The 26,145-nt window shown below is 37.1% G+C and overlaps 4 protein-coding genes across 12 annotated transcripts in view; 1 reads left to right on the forward strand and 3 right to left on the reverse strand.

The window, feature by feature from the left end:
* The window catches only part of LOC110372597 (syntaxin-1A), a 41,629-nt gene extending 25,459 nt beyond the window's left edge, over positions 1 to 16,170 (reverse strand). For 5 of the 8 annotated variants that reach the window (XM_049839193.2, XM_021329414.3, XM_021329415.3 and 2 more), the window contains exons 1-2: positions 15,976 to 16,169; positions 2,599 to 2,682 (exon numbers count right to left, since the gene is read on the reverse strand). In XM_049839193.2, coding sequence (XP_049695150.1) covers positions 2,599 to 2,682; positions 15,976 to 16,008 — 117 coding nt within the window. In that variant the 5' untranslated portion in view covers positions 16,009 to 16,169. Of the gene's footprint in view, positions 1 to 2,598; positions 2,683 to 15,975 lie in introns of all 8 variants that reach the window. The other 3 variants (XM_021329410.3, XM_021329416.3, XM_021329411.3) reach the window with 1 other exon arrangement.
* Positions 16,171 to 16,415: 245 nt separating this feature from the next.
* LOC110372579 (GTP-binding nuclear protein Ran) lies at positions 16,416 to 18,246 on the forward strand. 2 transcript variants are annotated; one of them, XM_021329383.3, is made up of 3 exons: positions 16,416 to 16,575; positions 16,948 to 17,399; positions 17,511 to 18,246. In XM_021329383.3, the coding sequence occupies exons 2-3, from the start codon at positions 16,974 to 16,976 to the stop codon at positions 17,724 to 17,726; spliced, it is 642 nt and encodes a 213-aa protein (XP_021185058.1). In that variant the 5' UTR covers positions 16,416 to 16,575; positions 16,948 to 16,973; the 3' UTR covers positions 17,727 to 18,246. The 2 variants fall into 2 exon arrangements, with proteins under 2 accessions (XP_021185058.1, XP_021185059.1); XM_021329384.3 differs by lacking the exon at positions 16,416 to 16,575 and adding an exon at positions 16,632 to 16,773.
* A 647-nt stretch (positions 18,247 to 18,893) lies between these two features.
* Positions 18,894 to 22,184, reverse strand: LOC110372574 (elongation factor Tu). The gene is made up of 7 exons (XM_021329373.3): positions 21,975 to 22,184; positions 21,407 to 21,607; positions 20,959 to 21,125; positions 20,561 to 20,804; positions 19,709 to 19,900; positions 19,262 to 19,628; positions 18,894 to 19,173 (listed from the first exon to the last, which is right to left on the reverse strand). The coding sequence occupies exons 1-7, from the start codon at positions 22,012 to 22,014 to the stop codon at positions 18,990 to 18,992; spliced, it is 1,395 nt and encodes a 464-aa protein (XP_021185048.1). The 5' UTR covers positions 22,015 to 22,184; the 3' UTR covers positions 18,894 to 18,989.
* LOC110372576 (zinc finger CW-type PWWP domain protein 1) lies at positions 22,027 to 25,866 on the reverse strand. The gene is made up of 6 exons (XM_021329377.3): positions 25,715 to 25,866; positions 25,393 to 25,484; positions 24,977 to 25,164; positions 24,476 to 24,672; positions 23,071 to 23,686; positions 22,027 to 22,986 (listed from the first exon to the last, which is right to left on the reverse strand). The coding sequence occupies exons 1-6, from the start codon at positions 25,778 to 25,780 to the stop codon at positions 22,892 to 22,894; spliced, it is 1,254 nt and encodes a 417-aa protein (XP_021185052.3). The 5' UTR covers positions 25,781 to 25,866; the 3' UTR covers positions 22,027 to 22,891.
* Between the last annotated feature and the right edge of the window lie 279 nt (positions 25,867 to 26,145).

Here is a 26,145-nt window from a genome sequence, read left to right on the forward strand (position 1 = left end):
ATATTTGACATCGGCGGAAAGTAATATTTCACTTTATAGTGATCCAGATTCCATTGCGAAAGGATGGCACTATTTGTTCCGTATAAACAAAACTCATATCCATTTCATATCAATTCCATATAGCCCTATAGGGTTACGAAAGGAACTCAAATAATGCATGTTTACTGTAATTGTGTATCACTATAACCCTGGTCTCCTACTGTTCTTTTATCCAGTTTAATTTTAGTCGATTTCAAGTTAAATGTCCGACAGATTTAAAACTGGGTAAGGAAATAATTTTATATTTAGTCGGGTGAAATAGCGATCGAAGTATGAGAGTGAAGCAAATGAAATACGCAGAAAAGTTTGGAATTTTATAGTTTGAGGTCAAACGCAGGTCACAGTAAAGTTATATCCAGGTTGGTGTCGTTATTTAAAGGAATTGTACGATGGAACTTGCCAAATAAAGCAGTCAGATCTACTCGAGGGTTCGCTTATTCTACGGTATTCATCTGAACCATTCATTATTATGTGTCACCCAGCATAGTTTTTATGGAAATAATTCCATGAATCATCTTGGTGTAATTGCAATATGGTAATGATTCATATAAGTACTTGTTTAGATTTTTTTCGATTACTCATTTCATGATTACAGAGATTATAATCTCTGTTATATCCTCATTTATATTTATATCTCTACCAGAGTTTCAAGTACTGAACGTTCAAATGAATACCCACTCGCTGAATATTCTGAGAAGAACCCTTATCGAATGAAAAAGACAGTGGGTAGCAACTGAAATACACTTTCGGGGAAATATTTCATCCTAGCTACCATCGATCGATAAAAACTGGATTTGAAATTCACCGTGCGATAGCTCCAATTAAACAGTCGACTGGGCATTAGGCAACCGTGTAAGTACGCCTTTTGCATGTACCCCAGTATTTTAGTACTAGGCAACAACAAACAGTAAACAAAAACGCCAAGTAAATTAACAAAAGCTTTAATTTGCAGACTATTTAAACGTTGAAATTGGTTCAAGTAATGAGCGTTGCGAATTGATAATGCAAATAGGTTTAGAACATAGTACGGAACATAAATCCGATAATGTCGTTGTAGGGTACCATAAACCCGGTTTATGGACGTTTTACAGTGCACGTACATGCCATAGGCCATGCTACGGACACGCGAATGCGTTTATCTCACACGCCCATGGATTTGATTTCATACTGATTCCACTACCACTACTACAAGTTCATTATTTTTTGTTTAATAATTTGTCTGCATAAGAATTAAGTATTGTTTTCAGTTTCCATATTAACCAGTCAGATGACTTACTTAATAGCTATTATACATTTTCATTCATTTCAGATAGCATGATAATTAACGTTTCTTGATTCTAGATCAAGGCGCGATAAGAACGGAATGAAGGATACTTGAGTAATTAAGTATATTGTCTCACTGACATCACCTACACAAAGACTACAGTCAAAGTGCGAAATTCGGAGCATCTAAAAGCATGGGACATTATGATGTCCGGAATACCTTTGAGGGTGGACGTGGACTTAATTACATACCTATGTCGACACGCAATAACGTTACACACACTAGTAAAACAAACAGAACAGCGCTTATGTGCACGACGCGAAAACAATAGGGCAGAACACGCTCAAACTTTTGTACAACTATGCTGATTGGAAAACTCGAGCAGACAGAATAGCCGCGTGTCAGTGGAGCTTGCAAAATGGAATTGCTATTTTTTCTGTGAAAGCATCACAGGTTTGATGTAATGTTACGATCTTTCGCTATTCATGTGAAAAATTCTTTTCATAGAAGAATATTTAATCCAGTTCGCTAAAACCAAATCCAGCTATAAATATGCGAGCGCAGAAAGATACAAGACCTTCTTTCGAGAATTTAAAAGATATGGAATTCCCTTTGCCGTCAAAGGGAAAAATTCTGCAACATTGACGTTATAATTTCCAAGTCTAAAGAAAGGGAACATAGCAGCAGATGCTGTGGGAGTGCGTCATACTATCACGAGTTCATTCCGCGTTAATTACCTGAGCTAAGGAAGCGACAAGACTGATGCAGCCGTATCTTTGTCATAATGAAGTCACGTATGATTCATATTTTGTTAACTTTAAAGACATAATATTGCTAACAACATACATAACGACGAGTATCTTGTTCATAGTCGTGACATGGCCGATATTGAATACTAAAAATTATAATATCACTAGTTTTCTAAGACTTGCGTCGATGACATCATGGTGTCATTGACCAACTCGAAACAAGTTTTATGTTGTTCTTTATCAGATTATGTATTTAAAGGAACCATAATACTAAACGTACATAAACTTCAAGGACTATACATAATTGTTTGTGTACTTATGTTGAGTATAATAACGTATATCATGTTTAGTCTGTCTAAACTATTAAACAAAAAGAGCTGAGTAACCGAGTTAGCTCTAGAATTTACACTACGGCTGTAATTAACAAAGCCTTCAGAATATGATGGTCGTACTAAACAGCCAGTTATAGAGCAGCAGCTCGAGGTTAATTAAAGACTATTAAGTGGATTACGCGTCGACGATGGTGTGAAAACAAAAAGGTCTTACCTCACTGAAGAATTCATCCATAAAGCCTCCTTCGACGGCGACGTTGACGTCATCGGGCCCGACATCGTCATCGTCGCTTTGCGCCTGCACACAACAAAACAAAAATATTAATCAAAAGGCACACAATTTAGGGAACTTTACCAAATTAATTAAAATGATAGATCTCACAATAAACTTAAACGAGAAATTATCGTCCATTTGCGCTTACATACGACATTCAGTATTAAACTAATTAATTACGAGTGAAGCCGCAGGCGGGCTCATAACACAATTAATCGTTATTATATTAAGACGTTAGTTAATTGTAATTACAGTTTAGCAGTTGTGGAGTAAGAAGAAGTAATGAATCGCTCGGTGTCGCGGAAGGTCGACACTCCATTTATCCACGTTGCACTTGTAACTCAAGCTGACGTGAGGAGTGGCGACTGGCGCAACATGTTGACTTCTCAGGACTTTTACATTTTAAGACTCACATTCTTTAGTTTTCTTTTTCGAAGAAAATGTATAAAATTCTAACATTTGTTTCATTCGGATTTATGGAATTTATGGGTCGGACGTTGAAGTTTAGTTAACCAATGCAATCTTTAATTAATTACACCATGTGGAGACCAAAAATTAACAAAAATTACAATGAAGCAGGATACAATATTTTTTTTCCTCCATGTCACATGAGAGCACGCCTGATTTATCCTTATATGACTGAATCCGTAGATGACACATACGTATTCACCTCTGTTTCTTGCAAACGGGAAGTGCCTTTCCTATTAATTCATAATGATATCAACTCAACTCGACAAAAGACTACGCATTACACATAGCTAATGAATTTGTGTAAATGTGTACGAAACGCAGAAATACACAAAACCAAAGGAATAATAAATGAACCTGGGGGCCAAAAACGTGGTTGTTTTAGTAACTCGTGACGTAAGCAGGGGTCGACATCGGGCGTACACGAAAAGCAAAATAGAATCCACTTAGTTGCGGCGAGCTAGCCATTATTCAATTTATACGGACAGTCCGTGTAACAAAGGCCTACAGTTGCGCGGTGGGACTTCGCGGAGACGGTGCAACCACAAAATACATAGGTACAGAAGTCAATCTACATACAAAGCGCGTTCGAGTCACGCAGACAAAGGTGTCTATGTGTGCGTGTTCACAGACGCGCTGTCTCAAAACAACTCAAAACAGTGCGAGCGCGGCTGCCGCTTTCTTGAGATAAGCGCGTCACACAAAGGTAGATAAATGTGCACGCGTTGTGATACCTACCTAACTGTAATTTGACTGTAATATTTTTAATTTTAATAACAAAAGAAAAAGTAATAATGGAGCAACAAAATTCGTATTATAATTGAACAAGTTGACGGTTGTTTTATACAACAATAAACAGTGAATTGTCGTTTTTTTAGCCTGCCGTATTACCTTTAGTATGTACCTACTTATTTTCTCATATTTCGATGGTTCGTTTAATAAACGCAGTAGGTAGGTACAGTTAGGTGGGTAGGTAAGCGCCCCGGCGGCGGCCTCTGGCCCAATGCCGTAATAAGTTTTGCTAGTGTCGACCCAGGCGAACCTGCCTACCTACCCTCAAAGATTATTGCTAGTAGGAGTTGATAATTTTTGTGATCATGGCGAGACTATGTTGTAAGGTAGACGAAATAAAACTCGCACATCAAGTTTTCTGTAGGTAGAAGCAAGCTTAGATCAGGGACTGTACCAACCCATTACATACAAAAATATTTTTTTCACAAGTAAAGAGTAGGGTAAGTATATATGTATGAATAACAAAATTATAAATTGCGGTTTCTGAAAAACGGTACCTATCTCGTTCAAACAAATTTCCGTTGAAAGTGTTTATTAACCTCTTGTATGCCACATTAAATATTTTATTATTATTGGTTTATATTTCATTTTTCCTGTTTTATTCTCAACAATACATCAAAAATTAGATACGAGTACCACTACCACGTTAGTTTTATGCGCATAAAACAGTTGACAACCCTAGCGCGACCGCCGAGTTTAGGCATGAAAAGTGAAGTACATACATGAGATTGACTGTACCTATGTATTTTGTGGTGCAACTAGATAGGCCATCACTCACTTTCTATTACATTATACAGATCTGTGGAGCTAATGTAATAGCATGTTTATTTCGAGAAAAGAGGGTAGTCTTATCAATTGACGGAAATCACTTGTGCTACGTTCCAACAATGTGAGATTACAACCATTTCATTCACGGAGGCCTTTGTTATGTTATTATCTTCTGACATCGCCAAAACATAATTTTCCCGTTGTATGACAACAAAGAGCGGATGGAGGTGGCACATTGGCGGTCAGAGTCAGGGGCCAGGTCGTGCTGTGTCGATATAGGTCACTGTGACACTAATGCGGACCAAAACGTGTCAACGTTGAAACATTTTATATTGAAATAAGCTTAAAAACCATTACTTTTATTAATATGAAACATAAAAGATTTAAAAAACTAGGTATATTATACGTAAAACAAACAGGCAAAAGTGCACACAATACCTAAATGTCAGGGATGTATTCGAGTTCAAGTTAGTGATAGTAAAGTGAGTGTTAGCAAAACATAAACATAATTTCGTTAATCAAAAGTATTAGGAATGGGGAAGTGGAACTGTAACAATATACGATTATTGCAGTGTCAACCTGGAAGTAACTTAGAAGTAGGATCCAAATCACTTGGATAGCAAGTCAAAGTCAATCAGGCATCGCTTCAGTAGAACTGAGTTTGCTACATCTAAAAATAAAAGGCCTTAACATTCAAGCCTTTATCTGAAGAAGCGTTTACAGAAATTATTATAAGTTTGACCTTTTGACATCGGCACGGGATACCCAGCGCGCACGTGTGCAGTGTAACTCGGCGTAATAATTGACACCTCGTCTCGCAACGCGCACAAATAACCCGCGCTCACTTCGCAGCTTCGCACGCATACGAGCATAAAAGAGGATTTATATTTACGATACAAAACGTAATTGTACACGTTTGTACCGTTCGTCGCTCGTGCACTTATCCTGATTTAATAGCGCAGGAAACGACCAATTGTTTACAATCATTATGAACCCTCCGTACGGATTACGCTGCTAAATCACATTTACAAATTGTCTCATTATTATTTTATCATCACTCAAATTAAATAATAAACAAGTTTGAAAGTTAGGCCGCGTTAACACAATAATATTTGTCGTCATATCATTTGCATTTTATCTACTTGACAACTCAATAACTTTGTGAATTATCATCATGCTCTTGTTCGTAAGATAAGATACAGAATTCAAGGTTTTACGATTCTTTTTATGTTCTCTTGGATAGGAATACGTTACCTTTATTATAATACAAATTTACTTCAGGTACAATTTCAAATCTTGTCAAGATCATGTTGACTCGAGCTGACTGAGGAAAATTATATTAAAGGTGATGTCATTGAAAAACAGAATAATTTTACCACCGAATTTACTTCTTGTTTTCTTTACGGTGACAACTCGCGGAAACCGCAGTGCCAATAAAACGTAAACCATTTTTAACAAAAAAAAGGCGTCAAATAGTAGGTTGCTTCTAATGCCTTGTAATGTGTTTGATCCTAAAGAAAAGCGAAAATCGTAACATAAAGAAAATGGAATAGAGCTGAAGTTTAGGAGCGACCTGATTCACAATTTATTGAAGGTCCTATCCCAGTCGCGTAGTAACAGTAAACAGGCGGCGAGTTAATTTCGAGCCGACGCGGTCATGGTCACCACCGGCTCAGACAAAGGGCTCCGGACGACCGCTTTAAGTAGCTACAAAGTACTTATAGCAAACCTAACAAAAAATATTCCCTATCGCTTGGTCGATACCTCTGTGACCTTTCAACGTCTTAAAAAATGTGGGTGGTAAGCTCTTACACTTTTATAGACGTACAAACAACTCAAACGGCTTTTATAATGACCAGCTTCCAAGGTGCCCACTCTTTTTCTTCTTACTTATAATAAATGGGCTGAAGTATTATTAATCAACGCCTTATTAACAAAACCTAATGATACCAATAATATGTATCCACTTGACTGCCCAAAAAATAACGAAGCAAGCTAACAAGTTGACAGCCCGAAAAAAAATGAAGCAAGCTAACTAGAAGTTTCAAATAGAACAATGTTCATACTGAAAACTGTGTAACATTTCGCAGAATTTAAATGAAAACCACAATATAAAATGTTCCGTTAAATGGGCGCACACAAGGCTTGTACTATTTTCGTGGCGTGGAGTGTGAGGCAGCGAATTGGGAGTCACGTCACGTATTTCAATCGAACCAGATCTGATAACGTTAGCTGTATTGGCTTCCTAGCATAGGTCGGTCTGGTACCGATTTTATTATGTAGGCTACATATGATTTTTTTCACTCACTGTTAGTTTTCCTGTTGCTTTGATTAGTGAAAATCTTGTTTTTCCTTTTCCAAATTGTTTTCTTTCTATAATTTTCTTTCGAGGCGTTTTTTGCTCAATTTTAGTTTCTGAATATCCTCAAATCCACAAACCGTTCAATTGTTAGCATGGTGAACGATGGTATTTGATTGAAGTATTTGTTATATGATTGTACAATCGTGTTACGTATCAATCCTCTATCATAACTAATGCATCCTACATCATTAGCATAAAAGTTGTACGTTTATGCACAGATTCGACCTGCGTTCGAATAAAATACATTTAATTAAATATCCAGCAAAAGCACCGCTCGCAGAGTCGAGAAACCAGAGCAAATTCTGCCCCTACATCACGTTTGGTTAAAATATTTAAAAGTTTAATCAGTTAATTGTGGCTGTTCGCGTTTAAATTTTAACAAAGTTTAATTAAACAGCGTCAAGCCGCGTACGTACCAAAATCCGGGTATAACCCGAACCGAAACGTATTTCAATTTAATTGCAGGGGCTACGCGGCGATTTTCGGAAACCTTGTGTATGTTAAATTGGATCAAGCGTCCTAATTGGTTATAACAGTTTCGTGAACCTACGCTGAATACAGATTGATATGATTTAATTTTAAATGCATCATTGCGCATTCTATTTGCGTGTCCAACCGAAAGTTTCGCTGACTCACATAACGAAAATCTTGGCCTTCACCCCGCCGCCTAGACTATTTATTCTGGCGTCTTCTCGTCTAGACCTCAAGGATAATCCATTTTTTTTTAAATTTGATGATTAAAGAATTTCATCAAACAGAACAAGATATGCTTTTCATTTTTTTTTTTAATGGATATTTACAGAAGTTGTATACTATCCAAGAAGGATACTAATTACTATTACTATCGGTAGGTTTTATTACTCGATATCAATCATCCAATTAAAGATAAGTCGACCACTAAATGTAATGATACTTATGAAATGATTTGAAAATAAATTACAACAGAGAGGTTTTTGTAACGGAATCAATATTTTCATGGCCTTCTCAAGAGAGAGCTCTTGAGCGCACAACCGAATTGCAATGAACACTTCGCTCAGCTGATTTTCACTGCAGTGATATCTACCTATAGACAGAGATACATTTACTTTTGTTTATTTCAAGGAGCAAAACATGAGTCACGTTTCGGGCAGAGAAAAAAAGAATCCCTTTGGTACAAGTCGTCAAGGGGATTATTTAGATCTGGGTCAATTCGAAGCGGCATCCCTAAATCTCGGCACATAATTACGAGCGTGGGACGCGTGGCGTGGCATCTAGATCGCTCTTCTCCTCTCACAACTTTTTGACCCGACCTATTAGTGCGTACTTGACAATCTCGGCGATGCAATTAATTTTTACTCATATTATATTTCACAAGGCATGACTCATGAAATGCTACCACACAATTAATGAAACTCTACGCTTGGTTATTATTTACGTGCTCTATCAAGGTATTGTGACAGAAGTATGTTTAATTGAAAACTGCTTTATCCGCAAATACTTCCAACAGAGAATTCACAAACCAACCCGTAGCGTTATCTTAAATTGACTTACTAGTGAAAAACAAGTGATTGAGTTGTTTTGTTTCCTAAACCGTAATATCCCCAGCTTTTGTTTTCAGTAAAATCTTACTATATTCACCAAAATATAATCAGCAAACTCTTATTTTTAACAGGTTTTAGAAAGGCCTTTATTATAAGAGGACCAAAAAAATAAACAAAATACAGATTTCCATCTTTTACAAAGTACGGTTAAAGATTATTATTACCGACGAGAGCGTAACTCCGACAGCCCGAGAGGATAGGCTTACCCTCAGGCTACTCAGAATTGCGGCATTAACAAGTTTTTCCACTTCAAACAGTCTCGGAACATGACGCTGCATCCCCAACCACTCAGTTCACTTCAGTCGGACACACTTAAATCTTCTTTGAACACTAATTTTACTTTACTTGACATAGTTTTACTGACTTAATTTTTTGCCAGTATTTATTTTGTGGTGTACTAAAAAATAGGATCTGTTTATTCTACGTGCTCGCTCTTTAGAACGTCCTCGTTTGTACAACGATACTATGTACATGGCTAAATCGAATAGTGTATCAATCACACGCTAATTACACGCTATATACCCAGCAGGATCCACTGACCCTCTATTTATTATCCATGTTTCAATTAAGTTAAAGTAAACGCTTGGAAGAATATTTCAGGAATAGCTTAATTTCGAGCAAGATATCCGAGGCCGCTCAGTGAGCTGTAAAATTCTAAATTAAGCCCCATACCTAGTCCGTACCACAGACTGTAGGGTCGCCATAAAATAAAACTTACCTAAGTGCATATAACTACGTTATACAGGCATCAGCTACCTTTACCTGGTTTTATAACATCAAGTTCAACATAAAATGATTACCTCGGCTTTATTACTTTGTAAACTGTTCGACATTTGTCGTTGAGTAGAAAGCAATTTATAGAATCGGAAAGTTATCTATTAAACTCTTGATTATTTCCCTTAACGACTTTGGAATACGTTGTCCTGATTTGTCAAGAGGAAGTACCTAGCTACTATAATAATTTGCTAGAACATAACATACTTCGTTAACTGTATTCTGGGTCTTATTTTAATTACGTTCTCAAACAGCACTCCCAATATTAATTAAATGTTTATTGGCCAGATTGAGCGCTGTGGCTTATTTGTGCAAGGCCACGAATCAAAAAACGCGGCTCACGACTTTACAGGCGGTTGGTCATAAAGCCCGCCGAGGGGTGCCCCTGTACCCCTCCGCTGATGCCGCCTTACGCTTATTTACGACCTCCGAGCCATATCTGGGATAATTCCCGAAGCTCTTCTTCTGCGTATAAATATTTAAAGACAAAACGACGGAGATATTTTTCTTATCGTCATATTCGTATGATAAAATCATAAAGTTAATGCTTGCTATTAAGTTAATGTTTGTAGCAACTAGGTATTTTTATTGCTTTATTTAAATATGAACAATTGATCTGAGTGTGAGAAATAATTTGCATATCAGTGCATCAGTAAAAAGTCCAAGTATTGTGTATGCAGTAAGCAACACATCAAATATTGTTAGTCCCGCGCAAGCCGGTGTAATAAAGACTTCATTGCGATGACGAACAAGCGGGACGTCGTCGTCGCCAATAAAAATGCTGAGCTGAAATGCAAGCAAGCGTATGAGCGACAACAATAGGCACCACGGCGTGCATTGACGGTAGCGAGAGACGGCGAGGAGCGTTGCGGACTTGCGGCAGACCTTACGTAACCACCCCCTTTCGCCCCTGCCGCACCCTGCCTTGACACTTCCGAGAGCGCTCGTCACTTGCTCGCATGTGTTTCGTTTTCAACTGACATCGAAGTGTATTTTCAGAAATATGGTGCGGTGTAAAATGTTGAATGTCCCTAGAATATTTGTCTAGTTTTATCAAGGCAATTTTATTTTGCGTCTGTTCTCTCAGTTTTATCTCGAAGAAAATCGTACATACGACTCGAGCGAGACCGGCGTTGTTCGGCTTTTCTTTCCATTATTTTGTTTAACCCAGGCAGATAAGCCAGAACATGTTTGTATTTTACGCAAAAATAACCAGCCAAGTGAAAACAAGCCGCGCATGATTTGTAGACCTATATTTTTTCTGAAAACCAAGATCACTGGAAAATATGCACGAATGCAGCCCAACATATCTTACGCTGAGTAAAGAAACAGTGTGGGATTACTTCTGGAAAAGATATCAGATAATGGAAACTGAATAATAAAAACGGCCGTCAGAAATGATGTAAGTCAACTGGAAACAGTCTCCGAGCTGCGTATCTCGCGACAAATGAGCCGGGAAGGGCTCTCGGTCGTAGCACGTCTTATGTATCCTCAAAACTTACTCGACCCACATATTGAACAGCCTTTGTCGGAAAATGCTGCGTCACTGACCGCTGTTCCGAACAACGCCAACTATTCGAAACATTTATGAAATATTAACCACAGCATTAAACTAATGAACTTCTCAGATGTGGATGTAGCATTAGCGTAGCTCATTTTGTATGTGGTCGGTCGTGTTGCTCTGTATTATTGCCCTTATGATTAAATATAACCACATAGCTATGTTTATCAATTCATTCTTTGCAAAGTATTATTTTTAGATACCACTCCAGTTACAGTTAATAGGATAACAGTATTAAGTACCTTTTAAATCTATTCAATGAACTGGAATTTAATTCAAATTGACAACAAAAACTGACCAAATGGAACAAAAAACCCGTAGTAATCCAAGAGGACAACTGTATTCCTCGTATTTCATAGTCCAACGTAATCGCAGGATATTAGTCACGGGTTTAGCCGTGAGATAATTTGAACGATAACAGCGGAACAGACGGGTCTTGTTTCAGTATTCAACCCGTGTTACAATGTCACGATCCCCAAGATCCCCCAGGCGAGGTCGCAGTGTTTACACTAAATTAACGGAGAAACCCCGTCATATCGGTTATCGGAATGTGCTGAATTGTTCCGCACCGCATAGAGCAAATGTTGTTACAGGAACAAGGATCTAAGATTCCCGTGACCGAATTTCAATCAAGGATGTTATAATGAAACAGCGAGCAATGAAATCGAGGTATTTGGTTACAAAAGTTATTGTTTTTTGCAATAATGACTCTATTGTCTCAATTGTCAAGGTAGTTGTTTCATAGAAATGATAGGAAGCATTTGGTATTGTTTCTCGTTTTACATCGTAATGGATTTTATTGATAGAAGCTTATTTACTTTTGTAATATTCCTACTAGATAGCCAAAATATGTTGCAATAAGTTTATTCAACGTTTTTTAAAGGCAAAAACAATATACGCAATACCCAATCGCTGTGAGAGTTCTAGTGAAATTTCTGCAAAGCTCTCTGCGACCCGTTTATTGTTGAGAATTTGTCGTTTAAAAAGCTCTTCATGCACGCATGCACTTTCAGCGATTACTAAACAAATGTGTCGATTTAAATAGCTTTTACCTAGTTTTGGGAGAAAGGTAAGCGAATAACATGCTCTCACAGCAATACTAACATTCCCACATTATCTGTCAGCAAAAAGATTTTTAACCGGATTCCCAAAAAGGAGTTTCCCAATTTATATTTTTGTATTTGTTTGGATATAATTTCACAAAAAGTTATCGAGTAGAGTACTACCACTCGTAACTTTTGTCCCGCAAATTCCATTGGACCATGACGTTTTGGGTCGAAGTGTTTATTGGTATGCAGCGGTTGAGTTATGTTTCGACTGCGGAACGAGCCGTTCCAAAACCGGAGCACAGGAAATGCATAACGTAGCGCCAGACGTATTATAGGCACTCGCAGCTGCACGCTAGTTTGGTTTCCGATGTATCGAGGCGGTTGCGATATATGCCAAATTCAATTTGCTGAACACTGCATTGTAGGATGTTCGGTCTGTTTCTTTATCTTTAACTCGCATTGATCTTTGAAGTCTTGAATGGAGGACAAGTGTCTTATTTCATTACTTTAATGTGCCTTTTATGTAGGCCATTGTACATACAATGAACTACACAAATGCTAAATTTTCGTCAGAATCTGATTAGAAATCGAAATCAGAGTTGCGAATTATTCAAATACCTCACGACGGGCATCGATGGTCTGTGAGTATCAATAAATCTGAATAGGATAATTTGGCATAACGTCCCAGCGACCTCAAACAGCTCGCTCGAGTAGAGGCTTTATTTGGAAAGTCGCCAGGAACATTAACACAAATAATATCTCGTAGACTAGGCTCTGGCGAAGCCCAAATTTTATGGCAGAGCTACGCAGAACAACATCGTATATGCATCGATTTAAAAAACCGCTACAAACCTTAAATTGAATATAAAATTTTTCGATCAAGGTTTACTACGAGCAAACCTGTGTGTTTACCCGAGTGGTGTATACCCAATACATTGTAGTTTTATCGGACTTAGTTCATTTTTCTACGAATAAGGCCGACGTTTCGTGCAAGTCGTTGTTTGTGCAAACCTGATAATGTCTTCTTACTTTGCGTTTGAAAAGGTTGTTTTTCAAAAAGAGGACTCGTCCATTCAGACACTGTCTGAGACGGATTCTAAAAATAGAAGCGACGCATAACGTGAGTCAGCTGTTGCAAGTGCGTCTGACGTGAATGCCTTGTCTAGATGAAATAGAACCTTACTCTACGTAAACGGGGTTGATCAATTCTGCTGCAGATAAATAATTATCGTAACAATATCAGTTTATTAACAGTCCCAGCAACTGCTAACTGTTGTTGACCTATAATGAGCTGTAATTCTAAAAAGCACTTTAATGTACTAAGCCATATTATTTAGCAAAATAGCAGGCGATTTCACATTAGCTAAGTAAGAGGCGATAAGGCTGATTAGAGAAAAATCTGACGGGCTGATAGGCTTTTTAACGAACGTACAGTACAATAAGAAGATCTTACTGACAAAGCTGAAACCAATTTAAACAACGGAATAAGTGGAAACCTATAGATAACTTTAGAATTCTTCCATTCTGGTTTCTCATTTAACTTTTCCTTTTAAAAATAACGACTAATTGGATTTCCCTCTTAATGACTACGAAAACGAAACACACAAGCAATCTTATTGGATTACGGCAGCATTAGGTGTAGCGTTCGCAGCCTTGAGAAATCAGACTTACAAGATTTTATTCACATTTCTTTTCCAAGGACTCTGATTAGAACGTTAACCAAGTAGGTTAACGTTAATTAGTAGGTTACAACTGTGTTTTGTGTACAACCACAGATGCAAATTCCATGATTGATGATGAAATCTGACGGCTGTTGTGTTGGTATGAGTCAGGGTTTTGAAGGCCACATGCCGGATACCGCCTTCGTCAGCTGATAACGGCGCCAACTAACGTATTCCACTGCTCTGTGATATGAACTTAAATCTACGAATTTGGAAAAATCTGCTATTTATGACCGCTCTTTAATAAAGTAAAATGGGGTACCCCGCCGTCCCTTAACCTTTCGTTGCACGCGACTTGGACGTCACGTCATAAACAAGCAGTAGGGCGATTGCTGCAAAAAAATCCCATTACTTTGATATCCATCTTTCTTGCGTTGCCACTTATTTTCCCGAATTACAGAGGAAAAAAGGCTTTTACCGAAGTTTTTTGTTGCTAATACGCAATCAGAAAAACTTTCAGTAAAATATAAAATGTAGTTAACAAAACAACGATATCAGTTTGGAATATAAATAAAGTGTGATAAAACGGTGACGACACTGGTTAGCAACACCGTTGTGAATACAATTTGAATATCGAATGGTCGTGTGAATATTTTTCTAAAACGGGACGCGGGACGTGTATTCTTTAGCGGGAAGAAAGGTTTTACTTGTCGGCTTTGTGGAAGTGCATTGGCCGTATGTATGTACTTAAAAGCAAGAGCTTTGCAGTACATTTGTGTGTTGACACTGTAGAACAAATATTTGTTAGTCATTTTCTATTTACGATAATGATAGACGCGTCCTCATCTTCTCTATTTACGCGAACGTAATCTAAAAGTGCAATTGAGCGTCTATTGTGCGGTTACGATTTGTAATAATTTAACTTTTAGGGGCAGCAAGCCTTTGCACGTGAATTTGACACAATTTTAAAGCATATTATCTCATGGGAATTATTTCAAACAGCCTTATAAAAAGTAGACAATAGCCTACTTTGATAAATGGGCTATCTAATACAGTAGGTATATTTTTTCAAATTGGCCCAGTAGAGACTTCAATAAGAGTGCTGAAAGTAAAAAACTCTTCAGCTTTATAATATTAAGTATACATAGATACATACACACAGGTACAGACTTAGGTTTTATTAACAAAAACTATAATTAGTAACAACCTTAAGCCGACTCTGTAGTGAAAACTTAAACTGTGATAACTATCAGAATCCAATTAGACTGTTATACAGGACCATTAAAATTACTTATTACTTTTAGGTAATTGAAAGAGATGATGTCATAGTAGTTTGAAGCAATAGATAAATAATGGGTTTTTCACATGCAACATCTTTAACATAATTGAATGCTTGAGTTGGTTTACTCAGTGCATTATGAGGAAAACCGATGCCTAATTTTGTGTTACAACAAGCACTTTGAATTTGATCATAGCGCAAAATAAATTAAAGCAAAGTTATACAGAATAATTTAATAGCCGACTCTAAGATAGGGGACTTAGTCATCTGCCAAATTAAATTAGACTTTTAGATAGTGAAAATTCACAGACTAGGGATTCATTGCCTATTGCACAGTTCATAGATGATGGTTCAATAGAGTGGATGGTTTCTCAAAAGTGACATGCCGGTCAGAATGTCTTTATGTGCTACCAATTCTGATTCTCGGTGGTTGCTTTAGAACCAATTAAGCAAGAGTATAGAATAGAATATAGCTATTACCAACCATCCATTATATCAAGTTCTGTTTCTTACAGCTCTGATTTAAGAAAATTAAACTTGGCTGGTCAATAATATCTAATCAGTAAAAGTAAGCATTCGAATAGTAATTAATTAAAATAGTGCCAAATCAGTGGTATTAACCTAGTTAATACGTTTTCTAAAATTGAGTGGGCAGATAGCCTATGCAAGAGGTTATCCAATTATAAAGTTGATAGCATTAGCTTATTATTGATCAAAAAACAATGGAATATACAGATAAAGTAGGTAGTTGGTAAAACTGCGGAACGCAACAAATTGTCTCGCTTCAATGACAGCTATCATTCAGCGGTGTCGGGTCCGGGGTGGGGCGACAAGAATAAAGAACACCATCGGAAGTAGATTCCTGGAAAGTGATACCTTGGACCTCTCAGAACCAAGACCAAGGTCTTGATTACGCTTGACTGATATGACACACGATTTCAGTGCTATTTCGTTATGAATTCGAGGTCATCACGAAAGCCTTTGGTTATAGTAGCGCTGAGAAACTAAGGAAAACTAACTTACCGCTTGGAGCGCCGCTAACCTATCCTTCGTCATCCTTTATAGAGAATCACACACCAAGTAAACGTTTTATCTCGTTACACAATCCCATTCACAGATATTTTTCTAACAAACGTCACTAAACTAAAGGACACGAACACTACGTTCACTTCACTCAAAAAATCGATACACACCTGTGATACACACGAAACGAACAAAACTTCACTACCTGTCTCATGTACTGTGGGAAATTCTGCAAAGTTGTAGATGGCGCAACTGCTCGATACAGTGTGTGACGTCAAGAGAAGTGTCGGTAAAGCAGTGAAGGCGCTAGTTTTCAGTTTCATATATTTTATTTTCTTATTTAAAAAGTATGTTAGTAACGAGCTTATTAACTACTCACAAAAATATATTATTTTAAAATTAAATAGTATGTTTTATTAAAAGTCTAAATTCATCAATTTTATAAGATTTTACACTTTTAAATAAACTCTCAACTGACTACAAGAGTCAGTGCGCCTGTGGTTGTCAAAGAAATCTTCCGTTTAGTCAAGTGACGCCATTGTGAGCCGTAACGACTTTAAGCTGCAAGGAGTTTAATCTCGATTTTCTTATACAATCTTGGTAATAAGTGCATTTATTTTGTGTAATTTAATTCTATACTTCATCCGCTTGTCATTTTTAATAATATTTACGCCGCTGCTTGTGTAGTTTTAGTGTAATATGTGTTAATGTTCGGTACTATCGAGCTAAATTCCTGTGAGCGTAGTTGAGCGCCATTCGGTGAAAAGTTATACAAATTTAACTTGTCAGTTTCATAGGGTCAGTAATTTTATTTAATTCCTCGCCAAGTGTACTTCTGCATTCCAAAGTGTTATATCAAAACTGTCCAGGAACAATCAAGGAACCGAATCGTTTGCGCCAAACGTCGATACTCCTAACGTCACTGAGTCAGCGAGTTTTTTTCTAATCTAGAACTTTTCCCTTACTTTTCAGGACTAGAAGTATAAAAAACTATTAAAATGGCTGATGATATGCCCACATTCAAATGCGTGCTGGTAGGCGATGGTGGTACCGGCAAAACTACGTTTGTCAAACGACACTTGACTGGAGAGTTCGAGAAAAAATACGTTGCCACACTCGGTGTAGAAGTGCACCCCTTGGTATTCCACACAAACCGTGGTCCCATCAGATTTAACGTATGGGACACAGCTGGCCAAGAAAAGTTTGGTGGATTAAGAGATGGTTATTATATCCAAGGTCAATGTGCCATCATCATGTTCGACGTAACCTCTCGTGTCACCTACAAAAACGTACCGAACTGGCATAGAGATTTAGTTCGAGTTTGTGAAGGCATTCCTATTGTTTTGTGTGGCAACAAAGTAGACATCAAGGATAGAAAAGTTAAAGCAAAAACAATTGTCTTCCACAGGAAAAAGAACCTACAGGTAAGCTTTTCGTCTCATTGATAATACCTACTTCCTAGAAAAGTAAGCCACTTGATTAGCTGTATGTATGTGTTGCATGTATGTATCTAATTTGTTTTATTTCTTTTTCAGTACTATGACATCTCTGCTAAGTCAAACTACAACTTTGAAAAGCCTTTCTTGTGGTTAGCTAGGAAATTGATTGGTGATGGCAACCTGGAGTTTGTTGCTATGCCTGCTCTCCTGCCACCGGAAGTTACAATGGACCCACAATGGCAGAACCAAATCGAGAAAGATCTCAAAGAAGCCCAAGACACTGCGCTGCCAGAGGAGGATGAAGACTTGTAAATAAAGCAACAGCTAAAGCGAAATTTCAGTGCTACTGCATTGATTGTGCAATGTGTACACAATGTATCAATTTAAAATTTCATTCCATAAGTTCAAGTGATTGAGAAGTTTGTATAAAATTTGAAACTAACTTATAAAATGTCATAGTTTCTGTATTTGCTTTAATTAATAGTTAAAAGGAATTTTAGAATTATTTGTTTTATAAGCACTGTACTGGAGTAATTAGAATATCTTTTTTTGTACTTCATGATCTGTATTGGTATCCATAAGAGGCATCTTTACCCAAAGAGATGGACACATTATTTATTGTATGTGTAGGATGCACACAGTAATCCTATGCATACCCTGATGCTGTGTAATGTAAATTCCTGATGGTACATTTACTTTATTAATTGCATTACTGTATTATCAGTGGCATGTACATAACCAGTGAGTATTGTATTTTGATTTGTACACATGACTGACAATATTACACTGTAAAATTGCGGTGATAATTTTTGAAATAAAGTTGAAAAATAAACTTGTATTTTTTTATGAGCAACCTTTTAATAATTTATTTCACTCATCTTACTATATTTTCCACAGATTTAGGATCCCACTTCACTTCTGATCTTATTTTATAACATCTATGTATACAAATTGTTTCAAGCGCGTTTTCAAACCGTAGAGGCAGAATAATATAAAGAACGATCGTGGGATCTTATGTCTATGACCATTTCACACATTGCGCCCATGATGTCATCACTGAAATTAGATCTGATCAAAAATGTAAAAATTGGTGTACCTACCTATGTAGGTAATAAATTAATATCTACGCCACTGTAGCAGCAGACACTACTTGGTATCTATTCTTACTACGAATTGGTGACGCCGCAGTTCTAACTAATGTAGGAAGATGGGATTGAAAAGACGTTGATGCGGCGTAATATTTAAATGCCCTTTTACATATAAAGAAATTGTGGCGAGGTTACACACTGGATTGCACCGCATTTAGTAAGTAAAACACGAGGAAAGGAGGGGTGAGGCTAACACCGTGAAGGAATCGTGTGAACTCACATTCTACTATGTAAAGGAAAAATTGTCTGTTCACTTCCATTGGTTACCGTCATTTGATGATTTCTCACCAGAAAAAGATGTATGTAATGTTGAAATAATTATTAGGAACTGTAGATTTTAACAGTTTATTGAACTTTACATTGGTAAATGCATACAATAATAATTTGAACTACAGTCCTAAGCTTAATATTTTAAATCTAACGAAATTTACTTCTTGGAAGCAGCCTTTTCTCGTGCCTTCTTGCCTTCCAAAAGCTTCAGCCTGTCTTCCTCAGACAAGTTGCTGTTGATTTTGGTAATAACACCAGTTCCAAGGGTTATGTCTCCCAAACGCAGAGTAAATCTTTGACCAGTTTCACAAACCATGGGCTTCAAAAGTCGCAAGCGCAACCTGTAAATTAAAGAAAATATATTGTTACAGACAGTTGCAAAAAACCATACAAGTGTACTGATGGGCCCATAATATTCTAAATACTTACGTAGCATCTTCACCAGGCATCACCATTTCTTTCTCAGGAATAACAACTTGTGTGGCACAGTCCCAAGTCATAGAGAACATTTGCAATTGGATGAATGATGTAAATGGCTTTGAGCGACCTCCCTCTTCCTTGCTCAAGATGTACACAGCAGCTTCAACATTGTCGTGTGCTTTAACAGTACCAGGCTTAGCCATGACCATACCACGCTTGATCTGTTCCCTTTTGACTGAACGAACCAGAGCCCCTAACTGGTCACCAGCTTGAGCCTCATCTAAGGTCTTGTGGAACATTTCTACACCTGTGACGGTTGTCTTCATGACCTTGCCGTGTCCAACAATTTCACATTCAGTTCCCTTCTTTAGAACACCTGTAAGAAAATAACTCAATGTTTTCCTTAACTGTAAACATAATTTGATTTACACTACCTTTAATGGAATTAATACAAACCTCTGTGCAAACGGCCAGTAACCACAGTACCACGTCCAGGGATAGAGTGTACAGACTCCACAGGCAAGAGGAATGGCTTGTCCAATTCACGGACAGGTGTTGGGATGAAAGCATCGACTTCCTTCAGAAGCTGCGAGATGGCTTCAGAGCCAATTTCAGGGCTCTTACCCTCTAGGGCACACAATGCTGATCCTGTAAAATTAAAAAGAATGTGCTGTAAAGTCCAAACACAATTTCTAATGAGAAAAAACCGGCCAAGTGCGAGTCGGACTCGTGCACGAAGGGTTCCGTAAATTACAGTTAAATCAACCTATCTCAAAAACTATAAGAGATACTTTGATCAAACCAAAAATCGTTGAAAGAGTTAATTAGCATGCATCACCTCTATTTTTTTTAGAATTTTATACCCCGTAGTTATAAAAATAGAGGGGGGGGGACATACTTTTTACGACTTTGAGAGCTGATATCTCAAAAACCGTTCACTTTAAGAAAAATGTTTTTTAGAAAACTTTATATCATTTTAAAAGACCTTTCCATTGATACCCCACACGGGTATGTACATCGAAAAAAAAAATTTCATCCCTCAGTTACATGTATGGGGGGCCCCACCCCCAATTCTTTTTTTTACTATTTAGTGTCATATTTTTGTAGCGGTTCATACAACACATATTCCCATCAAATTTCATCACTGTAGTACTTATAGTTTCCGAGTAAATCGGCTGTGACAGACGGACAGACGGACAGACGGACAGACGGACAGACGGACATGACGAAACTATAAGGGTTCCGTTTTTGCCATTTTGGCTACGGAACCCTAAAAAGACATATTTTATTAAAAAAACATAGAATTACCTTTAATGACAGGTATTTTATCACCATCATAACCCATCTCAGACATAAGCTCTCTGATTTCCATTTCTACAAGCTCCACCATTTCCTGATCAGCAGCATCTACCTTGTTGATGAACACCACTACATGTTGGATGCCAATCTGTTTGGCGAGCAGCAAGTGCTCTCTGGTCTGGGGCATCACACCATCTGTGGCGGCCACTACAAGGATGGCACCATCCATTTGGGCTGTGCCTGTGATCATGTTCTGAAAATTAATAGCATTTCTTTGAGTAACCTCATATTGATCCATGGTTCTGATCATATTTATTTCATAGGTAAGTATTAAAATTAGAGTTGCATTAGTGAAGTGCATATCCAATTTTATAGTTAATTTCGCTTAACGTTCAGAGAGTAATTACCTTGATATAATCAGCATGTCCTGGGCAGTCTGTGTGGCCATAATGCCTAGATTCTGTTTGATACTCAACATGAGCAACATTGATAGTAATACCACGGGCTTTCTCTTCTGGCGCATTGTCAATATCAGCATAACCTTTCTTTTGGGCCAAATTGACATCGGCTAATACTGTAAAAATAAGTTTTAAACTAAAAATTACTGTTTTAAATTAAATTACTAATTAGTACTGTAAAATTATGTAAATGGATAAATAAGTTTTGAATTGGAGTAGATTTAAAGTTAGTATGTAGAATGATCAACAAAGAGGCTTGTCTCAGTTTCACAGGATTGTTGTGAACTAAGTAATTTAATTAGAACCAAAAATATTTTTAATATTGTGAACTGGGTTCACTAACTTAATTATGGTCATGAATGTCAAAGAAAACCCAGACAAATGCATGAAGGAATACCTTTAGTGATAGCTGCTGTAAGTGTGGTCTTTCCATGGTCAACATGTCCAATAGTACCAACATTGCAGTGAGGTTTTGTTCGCTCAAATACTTGTTTCTCTGCATAGTTCCTCCTAAGCACAATACTCAATGGTGTTAAACCAGATACTGTGTTGCTTCTAACATGTGAACAGTTGTTCTGCTTAAGCAGCAGTTTAACAGCTGAAACAAACATCATTACACATACAGTTAGTATGTTAGGTTTTTCATCTGCTAATCAATAACTTAACCTCAAAACTTTATGAGTTATTAAAAGAACCCAAATAGACACAGATGATCGACAATAGAAATTAAATGTGCCATTGGAGTTTGGTAAAACACCTGCGATCGACATATCTGTAAATCGGTTCTCACGCAACCTACTTTTACATAATCTTGATAACTGAAGTGTGATTTTACTTAAATAATATGCCGACTTACAGTAAACAAAAATTAACGTATTCGGTTAAAATTTCATTTATACAAGGGGTGAAAGAGTATCAATTTGGTCATTTTAATTAAGTACTAGTTTTATTGAGATCTGCCGTACCTGGGTTAACCAAACTTTTAGCGAATGATATGGTGGCCATTCTTATTTTTGATCTACAGCAAATGCTGCAGCTATCGTGAAACACAAGTCACTCGATTTACTATTTAGAGTTTTAACAAATATATACGACGTCTAGGCACCAGCGAAAATTCTTTTTCCAACTTGATGGATAATTTTCAGATTTTCCTTGCCTTTGCCTTGCCTCTACATCCACAGATGATAAAAGTAATCAATCAGAGACTTTAAAAATATTACCACAGAGTATATATTATTGCATTACAATATTTTGAATTTTTAGGGTAGCTCGTAGGGTAGCCTTTATTAACCTTGAGTAACAGTAGTGAAAAGAGTCGTAATGGATTAATTACGAGGTAAGTAGAGCTGTATTTACACCATTTTTATATGCATCGAATATAGGTACCTACCCCTATTTACCACGCCACTTTACCAGCATACACAGTATCTATATCTGACATGCTCAGGTTTATCCAGTCTTTTCCAAGTATTCTCAACACCACTGAAGAGGAAAACATAAACATGCTATGGTTTTCAACGACTTTTTTGTCAAGTTAAATAGGTCCCCACGACGCTCTAGTTGCTATCGATTTTACATCTTCTTTTTCACCAGCCTTCAACTCACCTCACGTCATTTTATGCTGTCTGTAGTTACTTACTGTAAAGTACACCACTCTCTCCGAGGATAAGGTAAAGTGTTTTAAGTTAAACATTATTGACCCTTCAGTCAAACCATTGCAACGGTTTTGCGGGGCTTATAATCATTATTTAGACTTACTTTCTTTTTAATAAATAAAACGAATTTAAATAAAAATCAAACATTTATTACATTCGTAAGAGCTAACACGTGAACTTAAATATAAATAGGTACTAATTATTACACGTAGGTAGGTAGGTACCACTTAAAAGTCAAAATCATCACTGTTCGGTGTATCCATCCTGATGGTAAGATTTAGCTGCTCGGTGGCGCTCTCCGGCACATACGTTGCAGAAGTATCTAAAGTAACATTAAGGGGGTTAAAAATGTCTTAAGATAGTGATTAAAAAATAATCTTATGTAATGTAAATAAATACTTTTTACCATTATCAATAGAGTCTGCCTCCGTACTTCCTATTTGAACTATCATAGAGTTTGATGGTTTATTCCCATTGCAAAAAGATTCAACATTCGTTGAATTTTGTGTCTCGGTAACATTTTGTTTTTGGATATTTATATCACCGGGCAAATTGTTTTCTTCTACATTTTGATCGTTTATTTTACTACATTTGTTTTCCTTCCTAGCCCTTTTTTTCGGGGTACCCAAAATAATTACGTTTTTATTATTTTTCTGCATCGCCTTAAAGCTCTCAACAGTGTCATCGTCTGAATCCGAAGACTCAATCGGAAAATCAACATTAAACTTCTTCTTTAATTGTTTCTGGTATTTCTTTAAATCTTTTTTCTCTGGCTTTTTAGGACTGATAACTTTTCCCTTGTGTCTAGCTATGAAGCTGAAACGAGCTAGGCGAATTTCTAACGGAACTTTTTCAGCCTCATTTGCCTGTGCTATGGCCGCTTTAAGACGATTGTAATATTTCTTATTTTTCAACAAAAGTTTTGTCATTTCTTTGTTAGAAGAATATGGTTTTAATTGTTCAGGAGCAATCCACGCTCGAGTAACTTCCATAGCATCAAAAAATACAACATTGTAATGAGTCTGAAAAGTTAAATAGGTCCTTTAAATCCTATTTATATTTTAAATGTGAAAGTTTACGAGAATGTTTATGAGAATGGATGTACGTTTGATATTCTTTCACGTAAAAACAGCTGGACCGATTTGGTTGAAATTTGGTATGTTGATAGGTGATACCTGGATTAACACATTTTTATCAACAAACCACGCGGGCGAAGCCACAAGCGGAAGCTAGTATTTTTATATTATCTAGTCCAGTGGTTCTTAACCGGTGGTCCGCGGACCACTGGTGGTCCCTGGAGGCATTCCAAGTGGTCCGCGAAGCTTAGCTTCGCGACGTTGCTATACGTTATCTAATTTAATTTTTATCGACTTATAATTGCGAGCGGGGGTTTTCGCATGGACGTATATCGGGTGTGTCGTACCTAGTCCCCCTATTCATGAAAATGTATGTTTGGGCTACATTTTACGTAATATTTGGTTTAAGTCCGATAAAAATTTCGCGCTCGCTTCGCTCGCGCATTTGGAAAGTACATAGGCGGCTTTTTCATTATTTGCATTTGCTTACCTACACAACTGCCGACATGCGTTTAGCTTTGAGTAGAACTGACCCAAAAATTCAGTTTTTTTTTTTTAATAAATAATAAAGAAATGAGTGCTAATTTAGGTAAACCGATGAGGTGGTCCCCGGCAAGACAAACTTTAGTTAAAGTGGTCCCTCATGTCAAAAAGGTTAAGAACCACTGATCTAGTCAAATCAGAATAGCTGGCCCCAACTGATAATTAAATGAAAATTCAAAGGAAAAAGTTTACGGGTATATCAGAGAAGCCATCAAGCCAGTAGTATTGCTCAGTGTCGGGACAGTCATCCACCATGGCAGGCCACCATGGCCAACCACCTAGGCGGGCCCACACCAGCGACCCGGCTGCATACTCGCTATGGATCAAGTCTTCCTCATCATGGAGACGCAGTGGAGCTTCGGGTACAGAACAACTGGCGAATTCAGGATCTGAAATTTGATGAAAAAAATAATGATTATTTAAAAAAGAAAAAACTTCGTTGGGACACTGCCGGCGTGGGCGGCCTGATACTCAGAAAGTACAAGGTTGTTATTTTATTTTTAAAGGACTATAGTGAAATTCCTTTTAGGGGGACGTCAGATACGGGAGTTAACCCATTCTCGTTAAGGAGTCGATGAGAAATTTTATTTATTTTGTAAATAAAATAGGCATAGGTAAATCAGCCTACGGCTTAGACGATACTAAATATAATGAAATAGTTAAAATATACAAAATATTGTATAAACTGCCAACCTGTATTCATCCGACAATACCATTTCTTAGGCAATTCGTGTCTGTCGAGGACATTAGGCAGATACCGCCAGCGGTCACATTCGTCGCATTGTACCCACAGGCCAGCCGTACGGCGCTTCTGCAGCCAGATCAGTCTCTCGCTATGAGAGAGCTCAAGTGGAGGCTGGCTCAACACAACCTTGTATGAGCTGACAATGCAATGGTTATTATTGGTTTGAAAATTACTACTTAAACAGCAATATATCATATAAATACGACTCCTCCAGGAATGATGGCAATGATATTCAAAAGATGTATGTATGTTCGTTAATTGTGAATATTTTGCCTTTAGAAAGCCTGCCCTTTAATAAACAGTAACAATACTGGTACTACTAAACTTAAGGCAAAAAACTGCATATAAAGTATAAAGATTATACCTGCTTGTCTGCGAAGATGGTTTTTCAGTCAAATCAACGCTTTTAGCAAACGTCAGTTTCTTTGGCTGATTACAAAGCATTTTGGTTTCAACCTGTAAAGTTTTTTAAGTTTTAATGCACGAATTGATTTTACCGTGATTAAATAGAGTGCGCGTATTGGCAAACATTGTAAAGCGTACTCACAAGCCAATAAAATGAACTGATTACATTGGTAAGGTAGGAGGCAGTTGTAAAAAATGCGAGCACGACCTACCTTCTTTCAAAAAATAAAAATGATATAATTTTTTTCATAGCCAGCGACGATGCGGATAAAAACACTTACAGACGGTTGACGAGCTTCTTCCTCGGGCTCTGAAGCCTTTTCTTTGGGTAAAGCGGCACTATTCATGGTCTGCGTCAAAATTTTCTGGTAATGAAAATTGAAACACGTCCGTCAATCAACGCAAAAATTTGTGTTTCGCGCCAATTTAATTTTTTTTTACTGTATAATTTGGATACACATCTTTTTAGCAACGAGACAATGTTTTTTTCCCAAATAAATTAGTTCTGCATTGAAATATATCTTAAATAAATAGTTAAATTATTTGTTTACTGATTTTATGTCTACTAAATTTAAAACGTATAATAATTTAGTGGAAAAAAATATTATTAAAATTAAATTACGTCAACTGAAAATAAACTGATGAGTCATGTCAATTACTTTATAATAAAAATCATTTGTTTATCGAATTTTAAATACTTAAAAATAAAAAT

This window comes from Helicoverpa armigera, chromosome 9, assembly GCF_030705265.1.
Source record: "Helicoverpa armigera isolate CAAS_96S chromosome 9, ASM3070526v1, whole genome shotgun sequence".
Classification (NCBI taxonomy): Eukaryota; Metazoa; Arthropoda; class Insecta; order Lepidoptera; family Noctuidae; genus Helicoverpa; species Helicoverpa armigera.